The 14,533-nt window shown below is 50.4% G+C and overlaps 1 protein-coding gene across 2 annotated transcripts; it reads right to left on the minus strand.

Moving 5' to 3' along the window:
- Positions 1–247: 247 nt before the first annotated feature.
- UBXN10 (UBX domain protein 10) lies at positions 248–12,028 on the minus strand. Of its 2 annotated transcripts, none has more exons than XM_058304245.2 (2): positions 11,931–12,028; positions 248–3,145 (listed from the first exon to the last, which is right to left on the minus strand). In XM_058304245.2, exon 2 carries the CDS (start codon positions 3,128–3,130, stop codon positions 2,288–2,290), a length of 843 nt encoding a protein of 280 aa, XP_058160228.1. In that variant the 5' UTR covers positions 3,131–3,145; positions 11,931–12,028; the 3' UTR covers positions 248–2,287. The 2 variants fall into 2 exon arrangements, with proteins under 2 accessions (XP_058160228.1, XP_004458695.2); XM_004458638.5 differs by lacking the exon at positions 11,931–12,028 and adding an exon at positions 8,227–8,297.
- Between the last annotated feature and the right edge of the window lie 2,505 nt (positions 12,029–14,533).

A 14,533-nucleotide genomic window follows, 5' to 3' on the forward strand; every position in this document is an offset into this window, starting at 1 on the left:
AGACTCTTTCCATACAGATGAGCTTAGTGCTATGAATACAAGCTGAGAGTGTGTGCTGTGGGGCTTCTGAGGTTAGCATCTGAAATGCCCGGGAAGGAAGACTTGGTTCTAGCAGTGGAGCCAAGTGCTTTCCCAGTGAGAAAACTGAAGAGCATGTCAAAAAAAAAAAAAAAGGAAAAAGCCCTCTGACTGCTAATGGGTGGCAGCTGAAGCCTTAGGCTGAAATACAAGACACACTTCCACCGACTCTGTTCACACAAATCAGTATTTATTGTTAGATCATCATCTTTGGTCCCAAAAAAACACAAAACCACCATTTATTAAAGATGTCTCAAATCTAGCTTTATTCACGTATCCTAAAATATTTCTATGCATCTGTTTTTTTTCCCACCACCCCAAAATTCTATTTTTTTTCCCACTACCCCAAAATTCTAAGTTCAATAGCAGCAACACACCCTTAAGTGCAGAGGATTCTACCTCCTGTAAGCATGCTCCATTTCACTGAAGTTTTCTCAAGTTTTCCTGCCTGGAAAAAAATACCAAGTCTCAGGTGGATGGGATTTTATTCTTACCACCGAGTGGGTGTGATTTTGTGGGAGTCTCTTCCCCAGCCTCCTAGATCAGAGGCAGAGTTAAGCACTTGAGTCCTAGGTGGGAGGCGGATCTCCTGTGCTGTGAGAACCGGGCTCGACTGCCAGCTCCATCTGCCACGGTCAGTAACTGCCAGGGGTGTCAGCTGCGTGGGCCTGCCCAGGGACCAGCAGCCCCACCCGACCTTTCCAATCAAAGGAGCGGTGGACCAGACCAGGTTGGTACTAAGAGAGTTCTCAAGACCTGTGGAAATAACCTCTTCCAGAGTGACCTGGGTGTGGGGTGCAGTGAGGAAAAGGCTAGGCTTCCTCAGAAGAAATAATGTTGCTCATCTCCTTTGCTAGGAAATGGCAATTTGCTGGAAGTAACATTTCCAACCTCAGTCCTTATCTGTGTACAAAATGCACTTGTTGCTGAAGCAGCAACATCAGGGCTTTGAGAATGCCTTCTGACTCCTGCCTTTTCCACGTACCTAGGAGGATGTGTCTGGGGGAAGACAACGCCCAGAACTGCTGAGCGTTTCCTCCTCGGAATGGCGATTTGGCCAGAAAGGGGACCCAGATGAATCGTGGGAGGCTGGATACAAAAGCACTTTGGCAAATTGTCTTCAGAGTCAGAACAAGACTCCATGGTCTTCCAAGTGGCTACAGGATAAAGCTGTCATGTGCACCTCCTTGCCCGTCAGCCAGATGCTTGGGCACATGGACTTCCAGGGCAGGCTCATCCAGATAACACCAAACCGAGGTGCATGCAGAGGACGGGAGCAGTGGGACACTGACGCTGGGGGAGAAGACAGTTTCTCCCACCACAGGCCAGCCAAAAGGGTCTTCAGTACAAACGTGTACAGACTTGGAGGTCTGTTCCTTTTAGAAACAAAGACTCCCTTCCTGACAAAAGCAAAGGGAATCAGACAACACGGCCTTGTCTGAGTTTTGGAAGAATTCTGCATACACAGGGTAGCTACCAAAAGTTGTAAACTGTCAGTCTCTATGAAAAAGTAAATACTGGCTAATTCATGGTTGTGGAAGCAATTTTCCAGCTCTAGGGCTATTTTAGAAAATTTTGATGTATTGGGGGATTTGCGTTAGCAAAATCTATTCTTTTCTCTGATGCCACTTATTAACACAAACAGCAGTCCCCAAACAACTCTAACCACCAGAGTCCATCCAAGGAGTCTGTTTCCAAAGATAAAGTCAACTGCCTGTTTCTTAAAGATACTTGCAAGTAATACAAATGCCAAGTAGACATTGACTGAACTTCTGGTAATTTACCAGACTAGAACCCTCTTTGGGCGGTGTTTAATTCTGCATTAAATACAGAAAGGCAAACCACTGGCTTCGAGGGAGTGAGAATTCATTGTAAAGATAAGCAGGTGCTCCAGAAAGGATCACTATTTTAGAGGGACCCAAAACTCTGGAAAGGAGAAGACCTGGTAAGAGCTGTTTCCGGAACAGCTGTGGTAGCCTGCCCGATCATTTCTATGGTGGAGAGAATTTAACAACTGGAAGAGTCTTAACACACCCGATTCATGTGCAAATTTCACTGCTTCAAAGGCGATGCTGTGAAGAAGAGGTCCCGAGAATCACAGCTGCACCGGATTCACATGGCACTTGGCACCTTTTGCCCAGGAAGCCACAGCATCCAAGCGTGCCCCTTGCTCAGAGACCCAGGACCCCAGCCCCCCAGGTGGGTGGGATCAGGGCCACCCTGCCCTGTTGTCTTGTAAGATGCCCAGCACCGACTTGTGGGGGATTCTGCACTCCTGCAGAGATTTGGTGAGGTCGGAAAAGGATCTCCTGGGCACCTCCATTGTTTCAATGCTGCAGTGGTGGTACGTAGTCTTGTTCTTCTGTTCAGCCACGGCAATGACGGTTTGCAAGTCATCAGTTGGCCGGAAATGGCGTACAAACCTTTGGCCTGATGGTGATCGGACAGCAAGCAGCAGCCGTGGTTCTTGGTCTGATGGCTCCTCCAAGTTTCCAGCCCCGGAGGAGCCTTGTCTCTTTGCCTGAGTGATGAATTTCTCCTCCAGGGGACAAGTTTGAGCTCTGGAATCTTCCTCACTTGTCTTTAGGGCACGCATCTCCTCTTGGTAAAGAGTCTTGGTGCTGCTCAGTTGCAGCGAGCTGGCCTTTTTAGCTACCGTGTCCACAGTCCCCTCCTCGGAGTTCTTTCTGTTGATGGAGGGAAGGACTGGATATTTATTGAGAGAAGAGGAAGCCCCAAGGGGCACCTGCTGCAGCAGCTCAGGGATCTCACCGGGAGCTCCCTGATTTGGAGATTTGGGCATGCAGGTCCCTGGCTTCTGGCTGCTTGGCGACTCGCAGGGAATGGCCGGAGGTGGAGAAGAGGGTGTGTGGTGACGGCACCCTTCCATGCCCTGGGATCTGTGCAGACTTGGCCGTGTACGCCCCTTGGCAGACTTGGGCCTTATGACATGCATGTTCAGGGAGTTTGGCTGCCAAATGAAGGGGTCAGCTGCTGTGCCAACACTGCTGCATTCAGGTGGTGCTATGTTCACAGGGGCTTCTGTGGCCATTGCTTCTCAAGACCCCTAAGGAAGCAGGAAGGAACAGAGGGTTATTAAACTCCCTGGTATCTCTAGATCCATGCCATTTGCTCCCCAAGTCCCACTATACGCTACAAGGGCCACGGTCCGGGGGCTTCTCCCTGGAGGGCTGACAGCTGAGCAATGACGCTTAGAGGGCTCTGGCCGCAATGCACGCATGCATGCATTCATTGCAGGAGCACACCAGGGAGCCAGAGTCCTTGCAACCTAAATTACTGTGGTGAGAAAAGACAAGTCCTAAACCCAGAAGTAAAAAGGTACTTTCCAAGAGCAGTAACTGCTGTGAGGAAAAGAAAAAGTATTACATCAGAGAATCACTGGGGTGGGAAGTCATTCTTCTGAGGAGGAGGAGGAGAAGGAAATGGGTCTTTAAGATGAGAAACCAGAAGGATGAGAAGGAATCAACCATGTTACAATCTGGAACAGGAGTCAGCAAACTTTTTCTGTAAAGGCCCAGAGAGTAAATATTTTCTAGGTTTGTGAGCCATATGGTTTCTATTGCAATTACTCAGCTCTGTCATTGTAGCATGAAAGCAGCCATAGACAATCCATAAACAGACAACCATGGTTTTGTTCCAATAAAACTTTATTTACAAAAACAGGGGCTGGGCCAGACTTGCCCACCCCTGATCTAGAAGAAAAGTGTTCCAGGTGCGGAAAGATCAAGGACAAAGTCCTGAAGCAGGGCAGAGCTTGTGTGTTCTGGAGAACCTTCTGACTCCCACTGGCGGTTGGCCTAGACCCTCCCAGAGATGCAGAGGCACAGATGGGAGCGTCACCAGTAGCTGCCTTTGCACCAAAGACTGACAGCAACCCTGTCAGGTTACGAAGCAGGGAAACCGGGCAGGCTCAGCGACACTAGAGAGAGGAGAGGGGCAGACTTCTCCCTGCATGCCCTTTTTGGAGCTGCCTCAAATATTCACCGAGGAGGCGCTGCCCCCTTGGCCCTCATTTCCTCTCTCCCTGGGCTTACTCACCACTGCACTCCCTTCTAGCCCTGGTTCTCCCTTGCCTCGTAGTCATTCCTATGCCTCTTCATTTATCCTTGCTAGGCAGCTCTGCTCCCAGCACCCATGGCCATGTCCTCTCGCGGCTCTAACTTTGTCACCCCCTGCACTCAAGAGGAGTGAGGACGGAGAGGCTCCACTGCTGAGCTGGCCATGTACCAGAGCTCCCTGCGGAGATTCTAGACCAGGAGTCAACAGACTTTCTCTGTAAGAGGCCAAAGACTAAATATTTTCATCCGTGAGCCACACAGTCTCTGTCACCACTACTCAACTCTGCCCTGAGCAAAGTAACCGGTGTGTAAATGAATGGGCGTGGCCGGATTCCAAGGAAACTTCATATTTTGACGCTAACATTTGAATTCCTAAAATCTTCACGTGTCCAAAAGTATGATTCTTCTTTTGATTTTTCCCCCCCTACTATTTAAAAATGTAAAAGCTATTCTTAGCTTATGAGCCACACAAAAACAGGTGGTGGGCCAGGTGTGACCGTGGGCCCTAGTTTGTCAACCCCTGTCCTCGATCCACTTCGAAGGGGAATCAGGGCACATGCCACTTCTATAGATGAGGAAATGTATGACCCAGAAAGGCAGTGGCTGCCCCCGGGTCATACAGGTAGCCAGAGGCAGAGGCTGCAACAGAGCCTAGAGCTTGTGACACCCAGGCCTGTGTCCTTGGTACTCCAACAGAGGCTTCTTGAGGACCAAGGCTTGGCACCTCTCCCAGCACTTACGCTGTCTTTGTGGTAAGCTCTGTTTTCCCAACTACCTGTAAACAGCCTGCGTCATGGGGGGCTCAGGAGTGTTAGTTAAGTCAAACAGAAGCAGGGTGGGAGCCCTGAGCAACGGCCAAAGCCTGCCACATCCTCTTTCATCACCACCTCGGTGGCCCCTTCACTAAGATGTTTCCACCCCACTCCCTCTCTGTCTCCTGTTACAGCCTTCCCAGAATGCTGCAAAGGTCCTACTGTGCTCCCTGCCTTCTGAATCCTGACTTCCCGAGCTGCTGCCTCCTCAGCCCACATGCTGCCCAGCCTCTCCCAGCCCTCAGAGGCCCGCTGTGACCTCTCAGGCCGTAGGGTCCCCAAGAAGCAGAGTGTTTGGGTGCAAAGGACACAGGTCTGGGTGTCCAAATTTTGGGTCATATTTCAGAGTCTGCCACTAGCTAGCTAGCTCTCTAACTCTACCTTTCTGATGCACAACTTTCCTCATCTATAGAGTTAGCTAGATAGACTCCACGATGTTACTTAAATACCTCTGAAAATCAGTCTTTTTATCTATAAAGTAGTGAGATAGAGTAGGTAAGGTGCACAGCACCGGCTTAACTAAATGGTCTGTGTTTTTGTTTTTCTGATGGTTGGTTTGTTTTAGTGCTTTCTTTTATTCTAGGTCCAAAAGTCACACCTGTTGCCTCAGAGTTTTTCCCCAGGTCGTCCATCGTGCGGCCACTCCTAGTCAACTCCAACCACCTGGGTGAGTCCAGGACTCCCACCTGTCCTGCCCACTACGCAGCAATGCCATGAGGTTGATTTCAATGCACTACCGCCTACAAAATTGTCCCCCAAGTTCTAAATAAACACCTGAGCCTATCACTTCCCTCCCGATTCCACTCTTTGGTTTCCTGCTCAGCGTCACTTCGTGCAAAGCCCCTTCATCACACAGCCCTGCCCATCATCACCCCCGTACCCCGTGCTGGACGCGCTATGTCACCATGGTCACCCCAGTACCCCGTGCATGTTACCATGATCACCTCCTGTTAGGGCGGGCCCTCTTCCTCCCCACGGAAAACACCACCAAACAACAGACAATATCCCTGGCATCGCTGAAGTCCTCGCCAGTAGAGCCACCCTCTCCTTCTTACTTTAAAGGCCTCTGTGCTCCGCTCCATCCCCGCACAAACTGGGTCCCCACGCTCCCCTCCCCCCTTCCTCCTAGTCTTTCACACCCAATCTGGCTGCTGAGAGTTCAGGAGCCTTCTCCTTGGCAAAATCTTGGCATCAAATAAGGCTGCCTTTCTCCTTGTTAATTTAATCTATTTTCTGATCAACTGTGAAGAACGTGCTGTCACCGCCAGCGCTTTAATTTTAGTTTAGTTCTAAAGTCTTTCACTTTTAATTAAGCAGCTCTGCACTTTGACTCGGGCTAGCATGAGAAGGCCAGAAATGTCCGACTGCTCTGCCAAAGATAAACTCAACTGGAACACCCACTCCCCGGGCTGGGCAAACCACCCTTCCCCCCCCCCCCCCCCACACCTTGCGGAATGGCTACTAATTTGCCACAGCTTCTACAGAATTATCACAGGCTTGCCTTCCAACTCCTACACATGCCTGGGAAAGGTTTAACTGTCAGTAAGTTTGGTAACTTAGAAACCTCTTCCTTAACAACTTTGATGAGGAGAGTCATGTGTTCTAACAGGCTCTCTACTAGATTATTTTTAACTGTAAAACTCGGCTATATGCATGCACTTTCCATACCTTTTGGTGCTATATAATTATCCATGTTCAGGGGGTGTCATATTCAAGACACCCTGGTCATAAGATAACATGACTATGAGCTATCTCAGAGAAAAACCTCAATTATGACTAATTCCCATAAGCCCACTCATGGTTATTTAGAGACTAACACCTCCTTCAGGTAACACCGTTGCATTGAACCTGCTTTTATAACCCACTGCCTCCTCTCCAGTGCAGGGACCATCTGTGACATGGAGGGACCACTGGCTGTCCTCAGCAGCCATCACACGGATAGGGGAGGTGGGGAAACAGGTGTTTGCGACTGGGCCAACTGTGCCTCTCTACCCACACCTTAGGTCCCGAGCTCTGCCCACCTCCCTCAGTGCAGGAAGGCTTCTGCGCGCCCATCGCCATCCCTGCTCTGCTCGTTTCGCCACCTCAAGGCCTGGCAGACTCGCAGCCACAACGCAAACTGACAGCATCTAGATGTAGGCAGCCAGCAGGCTGCCAGCTCAAGAGGCAAGTGGCCTGTTTACTTAAACACAATAGCTGCTCCCCCAGAGGCCTGCTAGGAGTCAGGAAACAAACACTGAGAACTGTTTCCAAGAAGTTGTCAAAAGGGCAGCTGCCCACTCCTTGAGACTAATCACCCAAGCAACTGGAAAGAGGGAAAAGTTGACAGGCGAAGCTAAAGCAAGATTCCTGCTTTCCAAGGGCCCCTGCCCCCACCGTGGGGTGAGACCACCCCATTTCCCGCACAGCCTAAATCTAAACCCACAGTAAGTGCAATAAAATGTAACCACCCACATACCATCTGCTGGTATATACCAAGGACACATACTCTTAAATTGGTCTCTTAAAAAATGTTTCTCAGTTAATACTACCCCTGGCCAACTCCCCACCCCTCTTGTGAGGCTTTCGGGATGAAGGGATGAAGGCTTTAAAGGAAGCGACAGGAGCTGGTAGCTGGCCTGAGAATGAGAAACGTTGGTACCATTCCCAGTTCTACGGTGGACTAATGATTAGCATACGCTGTCCTTGCACAAGTGCCACATTTTAAAGGGGGAAGGGAAAATGGGACCACAAGCCACCAAGTGATCAAAGGTTTGGAAGGGGAACGGGGGATGGCTCCAGCATCAGAAGAGGTGCGGGGCATGGGATGGGGGTAGGGCACAGAGGATAGCTCAATTATTTCCCAGTCCCGGCGGCCCTAGGGAGAAACCAGCGTAAGCAGCAGAAGCAGGGATTGGGAGAAGAGTCAGAGAGAGCTGACTTGGGTGAAAGAGCAGAGATTTGGAGGAGGCTCAGCTCTGGTTCTGGGCTCTCCTGCACTGGGAAGCCCTTTTTTCTCTGGCTCTCAGTGCCCTTCTGTACAGCCCAGCCAGCAGGGGATGGCCCAGGGGTTTCCTAGGCCCCTGGGCTTCTATAGAGCCCGCAGCTCTCCCTTTTCAAAAAGGTGAGCTCGGCCAGGATTGCTTTGCCCCAGGGAAGTAGCGACTTCTCTCGCGCCCCTCTCCTGTGTCCCGGGGTGCGCCCGGGGGCAGGGCCTGGGGAGGCTTCCCGGGAAGCCCGGGCAGGCGGGCAGGGTCGGGCAGCGCCGCCGCGCTCACCTCGCAGCACCGCTCCATCCGCCGCCTTCGCGGTTCCGCGGGTCCAGCTGGTAAACAGCCCTGGTCTCCCGGGCAACTGCCGCGGGTGGGGGGCCACGTGCTTCCGGTCTGACCGGATCCCGCCTGGCCGGGGTGGGGGCTGGGGGGACTGGGGCCGGGAGAGGCCCTGCCCCCATGCGGCAGGAAGGAGCTCCCGACCTGGCCTTCACTTGCCGCCTCCTCTCCTCACCCCGCCTCCTTTCTTCATCTTTTCAGGGGCGGGGGGCCGAGGACCTGGGGTTTTCAGGGGTCCAGTGCTGCCTGCCTCAATCGCGCTTGTGACCTTGGCTCAGGCCTGGACCCCCTCTGTGTCCCTCTAAAATGAGAGTGTGGGGCTGGTTGGTTCCTGGGAACCCTAGAATCTGAGGGTCTGCCCTTGGGGTATCTGTTTGAGTTCAGGAGCCAGACCACTGGTCTGTCTTCTGCTCTTAGTACCACTCCTTCAGGCCACCCCGCTCCCTGACCTCCTCATTTCCACATCAGCTCCCCCCTGCCACATCCTGAGCCTTGTTGGCAATTGCACTGACACTGGATTTGGCCAACAACCACCTCTAACCACAACCTCTTCTACTTCCAGCCACTTATGCCTCTTGTCCTACATTTTTTTTTAGGTACTGGGCTGGGCATTGAACCCGGGACCAAGTATGTGAGAAGCCGGCACTCAACCTCTGAGCCACAGGGGTGCCCCCGAGTTGGTTTTTTCACTTCTTTTCTTGTTTTGTTTTGTTTTTGTTTTTGTTTTGCTTTTAGGAGTCACTGGGGACTGAACCCGGGACCTCCTATGTGGGAAGCAGGCGCCCAACCACTTGAGCCACATCTGCTCTCCTCCTACATTTGTTTTTCAACATCTTAGAGACTTTAAGTCCATGGACTGCCCGGCTTTCTCTCTACCTTACAACCTGCCTCTTCCCTTTCCTTGGAGGCTGTGGTTCAACACCTCAGCCACTCTCTTGCCAGAATCCTCCATGCCTTTGTCGGGCTGCCTTTCAGCCCTCCCACTAAGGCAACCCCAACCCACATCAGTCCCCGATCTGCCTTCTCTGCTTATGCCCAGGAGCTGAAGACCCTCTTGACCAGCCCCACGCCTTGGCGTGGTCTCCAACCTCAGCGGGACCCTCAGCCTCATACAGCAGTCAGTCCTCCCACCTTCCCCTGCCCCGCTCCTCAATGGCTCTACAGACCTTGCCTTCTCTCCTGAAACCTCCCAGCCACCCCTCTTCCCTCTTGAAAGATAACCTCACCTGTCTGTTCGGAAAGAAAATAGAAGCCATGATAGGGAAACTGTCTCAGACCTAAACACTTGCCTGCCTGGGCCTCCTTGAATTTCTCCCCCCCCCCCTCCTGTTCAAATGAAAGGGGGGCTGGCTGATTCTGTCCAAGGCTCACTGCCTCTCCATGGCTGCTCTGAAGCCCATTCCCCCCACACGCTCACATGTGTACACCAGGCCTTTGCTCCTGCTCTCCCCTCTGCCTGGAAGATTCTCCCTCCTTCACTGGCCTGCCTGATTCCCACTCACCCTTCAGGTCCCAGCTGAAATGGATGAAGCCTTACTTCCATGATGGAATTAAGAGAGGACTGCTGTCAGCCAGGCACTCTTCTAGATGCTTAGATCACACACACGGGTCATTTAGTGACTATATTATTTGAAGATGATGTCAGTAGACATTGGAGGCCCACATTATCAGATAATAATCCCTATTATTATTGGAAGGTGTTATCTAGCATTGGGGCAAAATATTTGCTATCTGGCCTGTCCCAGGCACGAGGACACAGGGTTGCGATGTGAGCACAACTCTGCTCCAGCTTTCAAGAACTTCACAGTTTGATGGAGAAGACTCATCCCTCCCTGATAAAGAGTTCCACATCAGAGTGTTTTCATTACAATTTGAGCCAAGGGCAGAAGAGCGGGCACAGGCTGGACATGAATGTGTGCCAACTGGGCGGCACAGGAGGCCCTTTTGGGGCTGGGAAGGAGGGGACCGTCCCTGCAGTGGGGTTTCTGCCCATCTCAAAAAGGAAGCTTCTGACTGTGGGAGCAGAAGGTAAGGGCCCTCACCCACCCTGGACATCCAGGAAGGCATCTGAGGCCCCAGGAAAGTGCAGGTGATAGTGGTTTGGGGAGCTGGTGGTTTTGCAGCTCAGTGCTGGCGGCTTCTTTCTTGTAAATGATTCAGACAGAAATATCTAAGCGATGCTCTTCAGTCCTTCAGCGCCCACCCACAAAAGATTAAAGTGGATTCTTCATCAGCTATTTTAATATCACCTAAGAAATTATGCAATCCTTTGGAAAGTCAGATTGGCTTCTCCCACCACCCTTCGTGTGTGTGTGTGTGTGTGTGTGCACATGCAGTGGGCTGGTGGTTATGCCCAGGCTCTGTTTAATATTCAGCAGTCAGTGCCTTTGCCTGCAACGTCGTGTAATGCACAGCCCAAGGCTAAGGCCATAGGGAAGGAAATTAAACTGGCTGGCCAATTGCTGTGCTGGCCTGCTCTATAAAGGGAACATTGACTTTGCTGCCTTGTCTCCTGTCCTTTTTAAAAGAGGATGTCTTCAACACATGAGCCCTAGAATGCCTGGTCTCCGGCAGACCCACAAAGTGGAGTCTCAGGATACATGGGCAGAGCTTCCTGCCCTGCCGGCTTAATTATAGACTCAGCCTTCTTTCCAGCCACGTCTTGCCTACCCCCAGCTCTCTCCCTGGGCTCTGGCCCACCTGTTCCCAGATGGGTCCTCAGCATTTTCAGCTCCAGTGTCTTTGCTCATGCCTGCCCACATTGTCTCCCTTTCTTGAAGTTAATCCAAAGTTACTGAGTCTTCAAGGCCCATCTCAACAGCCACCTCTTCCATGAAGGCCTTTCCTGCCAACCCCACGACTTCAACTTCACATGCTCTTTCCTGTCCTTCTGGTCCAATGAAACGTAGCAAGCACCCGCCCTTGGTCAGACATCCACAACTGTCCTCCAGGGGACTCCTCTGCCTTTGAAAACAACTGAACTTTAGGGCCTCCCAGCTAAAGAGTGGCGGAACCATTTTAGACCACAAGTCCAGCTGGTTCCTGAGACCTCCCTGCACCACAGGACCTGTTGTTCCTGCATGATGCTTTATCTCTACCTACCTATCATGCCAATTGCTGGGCTTGTGGGCATGGCCTCTGGAGCACGGATTGAGTTTGTGTCCTGCTTCCACCACTTGCTAACCGAGGACTCTGGGCAACTGATTTAACATCTCTGGACCTCAGTTTCCACATCTATAGAACGGAGCTGATAAAACTAGGAATGTAGTGAGAGTGAAATGAGATAGTGCATCTAAAGGTCTTCTTTAATATCTGGCGCATGGTAAGAGCTTAATAGGGTTAGTGATTATTATATTGTTTTCATCTCCTTCAATAGGTTACAAGCTCCTCAAGGGCAGGGCCTTGCCTATGATAGGTGCTCAGTTAAGTTGAGAACTATATTAATGACGATGGTGGTGATTCAGCAGCGGCTTTCCCACTGACTGCTCCAGCAAACCACAGTTGGCATCCCCCAAGGATCCTGGCTTGAAGCTGAAATGACCTTCCCAGGACTGGGTTGAAGGCAAAAGCGCTGGTATCTCAATAACCTGTACCCGAAGAGCATTTGGCCCCATTTTAAACTAGTGACTTTTAAGTTTCAGAGTCCTTACCCAATGTCCTTCTCTCTCTGTCTTTGACCCCGTTGGTCATGTCAGTCAAGATCATGAATAACCCTGAAGCAGAAGGCAGACCTAGATGGATACCCTCGTAGAGGGGAAAGAGGCTGGCACAGTTAGTCATGTCTCATGGTGAATCAGCTTCTTGAGGGGACCTGCAAAAGAGAAGTTTCCAGATAATGAAAACTTACATCTTTAAGTGCTTCTGCTGCTCCTTATTATTTTCCCATATTATTGGAAACCTTCCAAAAATGTATTGCCTACTTCCCAGTCTTGTTAAGCAGAACATGTCAAACACGGTAACTCAGCTTGCTTCTGTTGACAAAGTGCCTTCACCTGCAGGAGCTTGTTGAAGCTTGCTGGCAGTCGTGGGGGAGCAGGATCATTGTCTCTGCCTCAAGCTGAGGATATTAAAGCTCAGAGAGCTTAAATCACTCTGCCGGTAAGTGGTGGAGCCCAGCTCCATCCCACTTCTCTGACACAGGATCCTGAAGTCTTTCCATTGCACCTTTGTAGTCTTCCGCACAGCGTAACCTTTTCTTGGCAACTCAAAGTCAATAATTGTGTCAATAATTGTGTCACAGGTTGATGTGGGTGGAGCCACTTTCCCCAACACCCAATTCCTAGGCTTTGGTGGTTCCTAGGCTTTGGTGGCTATAGCTTTACTCATTCCTCCTTCACCTTCCTGCTAAGAGCAGCCAGTCTAGCTCCCTTCCTGTTTAACTGCTGGGTCCAAGTAAAAGACACTGAGCAGCTTGTCAGAACTGTGCCTCAAATAAGAGCATTGTGGCATCTTAGCTGTTTGGGACATTTTTGGTGTTCTTTTCTCGGCTGTGTTTTGGATCAGTCCAACCATTCGATCAATAATCCACAAGTAAACAGGAAGATCAATAATCCACAAGTAAGCCGGAAGATCAATAATCCACAAGTAAGCCGGAAGGGAATAGGAGTGTGGGCTCTGGGGGCCTATGACCTGGATCTGACAATTTGCAGGGCAAATTATCTAACCTCACTGAGCCTCATCTCCCTTCTCTATAAACTGGGATTACTATGAATATTATATATCTCTAGGAGTATTCAAAGAAGGTTTCAGGAGAAAGTTCACATACCCTGCTTAGCCCAATGCTGGTATTCAATACTTCCTGGTTTTATTTCTGTAATTTCAAGTATAAGACTTTGATCATTCATTCATTCATTCACTCCACAAATGTCTATTTATTGCCCATCTCTCTGGGCCAAGTTTCCTTATCTGGAAAATGAGGGTAATCGTAGTACTTATCTAGTTGGGGGATATGAGGATTAAATCAGAAAATACATGTATGTTGCTCTGAAATGTGCAGGATATAAAATAAGTACCATATCCATATCACCCATCCTCCTCATTATTACCAATTTGTGCCAGGTGCTATGCTAAGTAGGCACTCGGGGTAACAAGATGAACAACGTAGACTTGGCCCTTGTTCTTCTGGAACTTGCAGGTTCTTTCCTCCTTGTTTTCTCCATGGGCAGAAAAGTCACCCAGTGAGCTTCATCCTTATCTATAGAAGACAGAAGTCTTGCACCTCCAGCTTGCTGGTTGCTGCCCTAGAGGCTGGCATGGGAGTCCATGCCATGCCCCTTGCCTGTTCTTACCCCTTCATCAAGGCCCTGTGCTCTTGGCCTTGTTTCAGCACAATCTGAAGCACCCCCAAAGCAAATGAAATGAGCCATAACTGTCTTGCCTGCTTCACAGTTGTGAGGGTCAGTGTTCAAGAAGATTCTCCATGACCTTCAAAAAGCCACAAGAATGAAAGATCAAGGGGAGGGGGGTCTGGTGAGGTGGAAAGTGCCCTGGATTTGGAGTTTGAAACCAGAGTTTAAGTCCTAGCTCTGCCACTTAGGAGCTGTGTGGATCTTTGGCAGGAGTCTCCTCTTTGAACCTCTGTTTTCTCATCTGTCAAATGAGAAAGCAGTATTACCTACTTGGGAGGGTTGTAGTGAGGATTAAATGAGAGCAGTATACAAATATAGGGTAATTCTGGGCCCAGCTCAAAAGCCACCTCTTTTGGACGCTTTCTGTGACCCTCCCAGGAAAGTTTACTTTCTTTTCCCCATGCTCGTAGGCATTTGCTTATATAAGCACTAGAGCCATGCTCATCACTGGGCTCCCTGGACACAGACTCTGAGATGGAGAAGTGTGTTGCTGGGCAGGTACCCAGGATATACACCTGTCAGGAAGTGAGCAAGGCAAGAATGGGCAGCAGCAGAAATAGACACAGTGCAGGTGCTGCTGAGGCCTCTTGCTGTCCTCAGGGAATTCTGGAGCTGGGATGGCCTTTTAGTGTTGTCCTGAAGGAGGAGACGGGGTGGCCCTTTATATCATCACCTCAGCCAGGCATTGGTAGGCAGCTACCACCCCTGCCCCAAAAGGGCCTTAACCTTAGGCCAGGCAATTCCCTACAGCAAGGAGGGGCCCAGCTGTGAACTGGGCAACAGCCCATATCCCAGCCCTGAAGAGGCCATCCGCTAGTGCCAGTGCTAAGCATTCAGGGAATGATGGAGAACCAAACATGGAATTTGCCCTCCTCAGGCTCTTGCTCAATATTTAAATATTTACC

Source organism: Dasypus novemcinctus, chromosome 9, assembly GCF_030445035.2.
Source record: "Dasypus novemcinctus isolate mDasNov1 chromosome 9, mDasNov1.1.hap2, whole genome shotgun sequence".
NCBI classification, from domain to species: domain Eukaryota; kingdom Metazoa; phylum Chordata; class Mammalia; order Cingulata; family Dasypodidae; genus Dasypus; species Dasypus novemcinctus.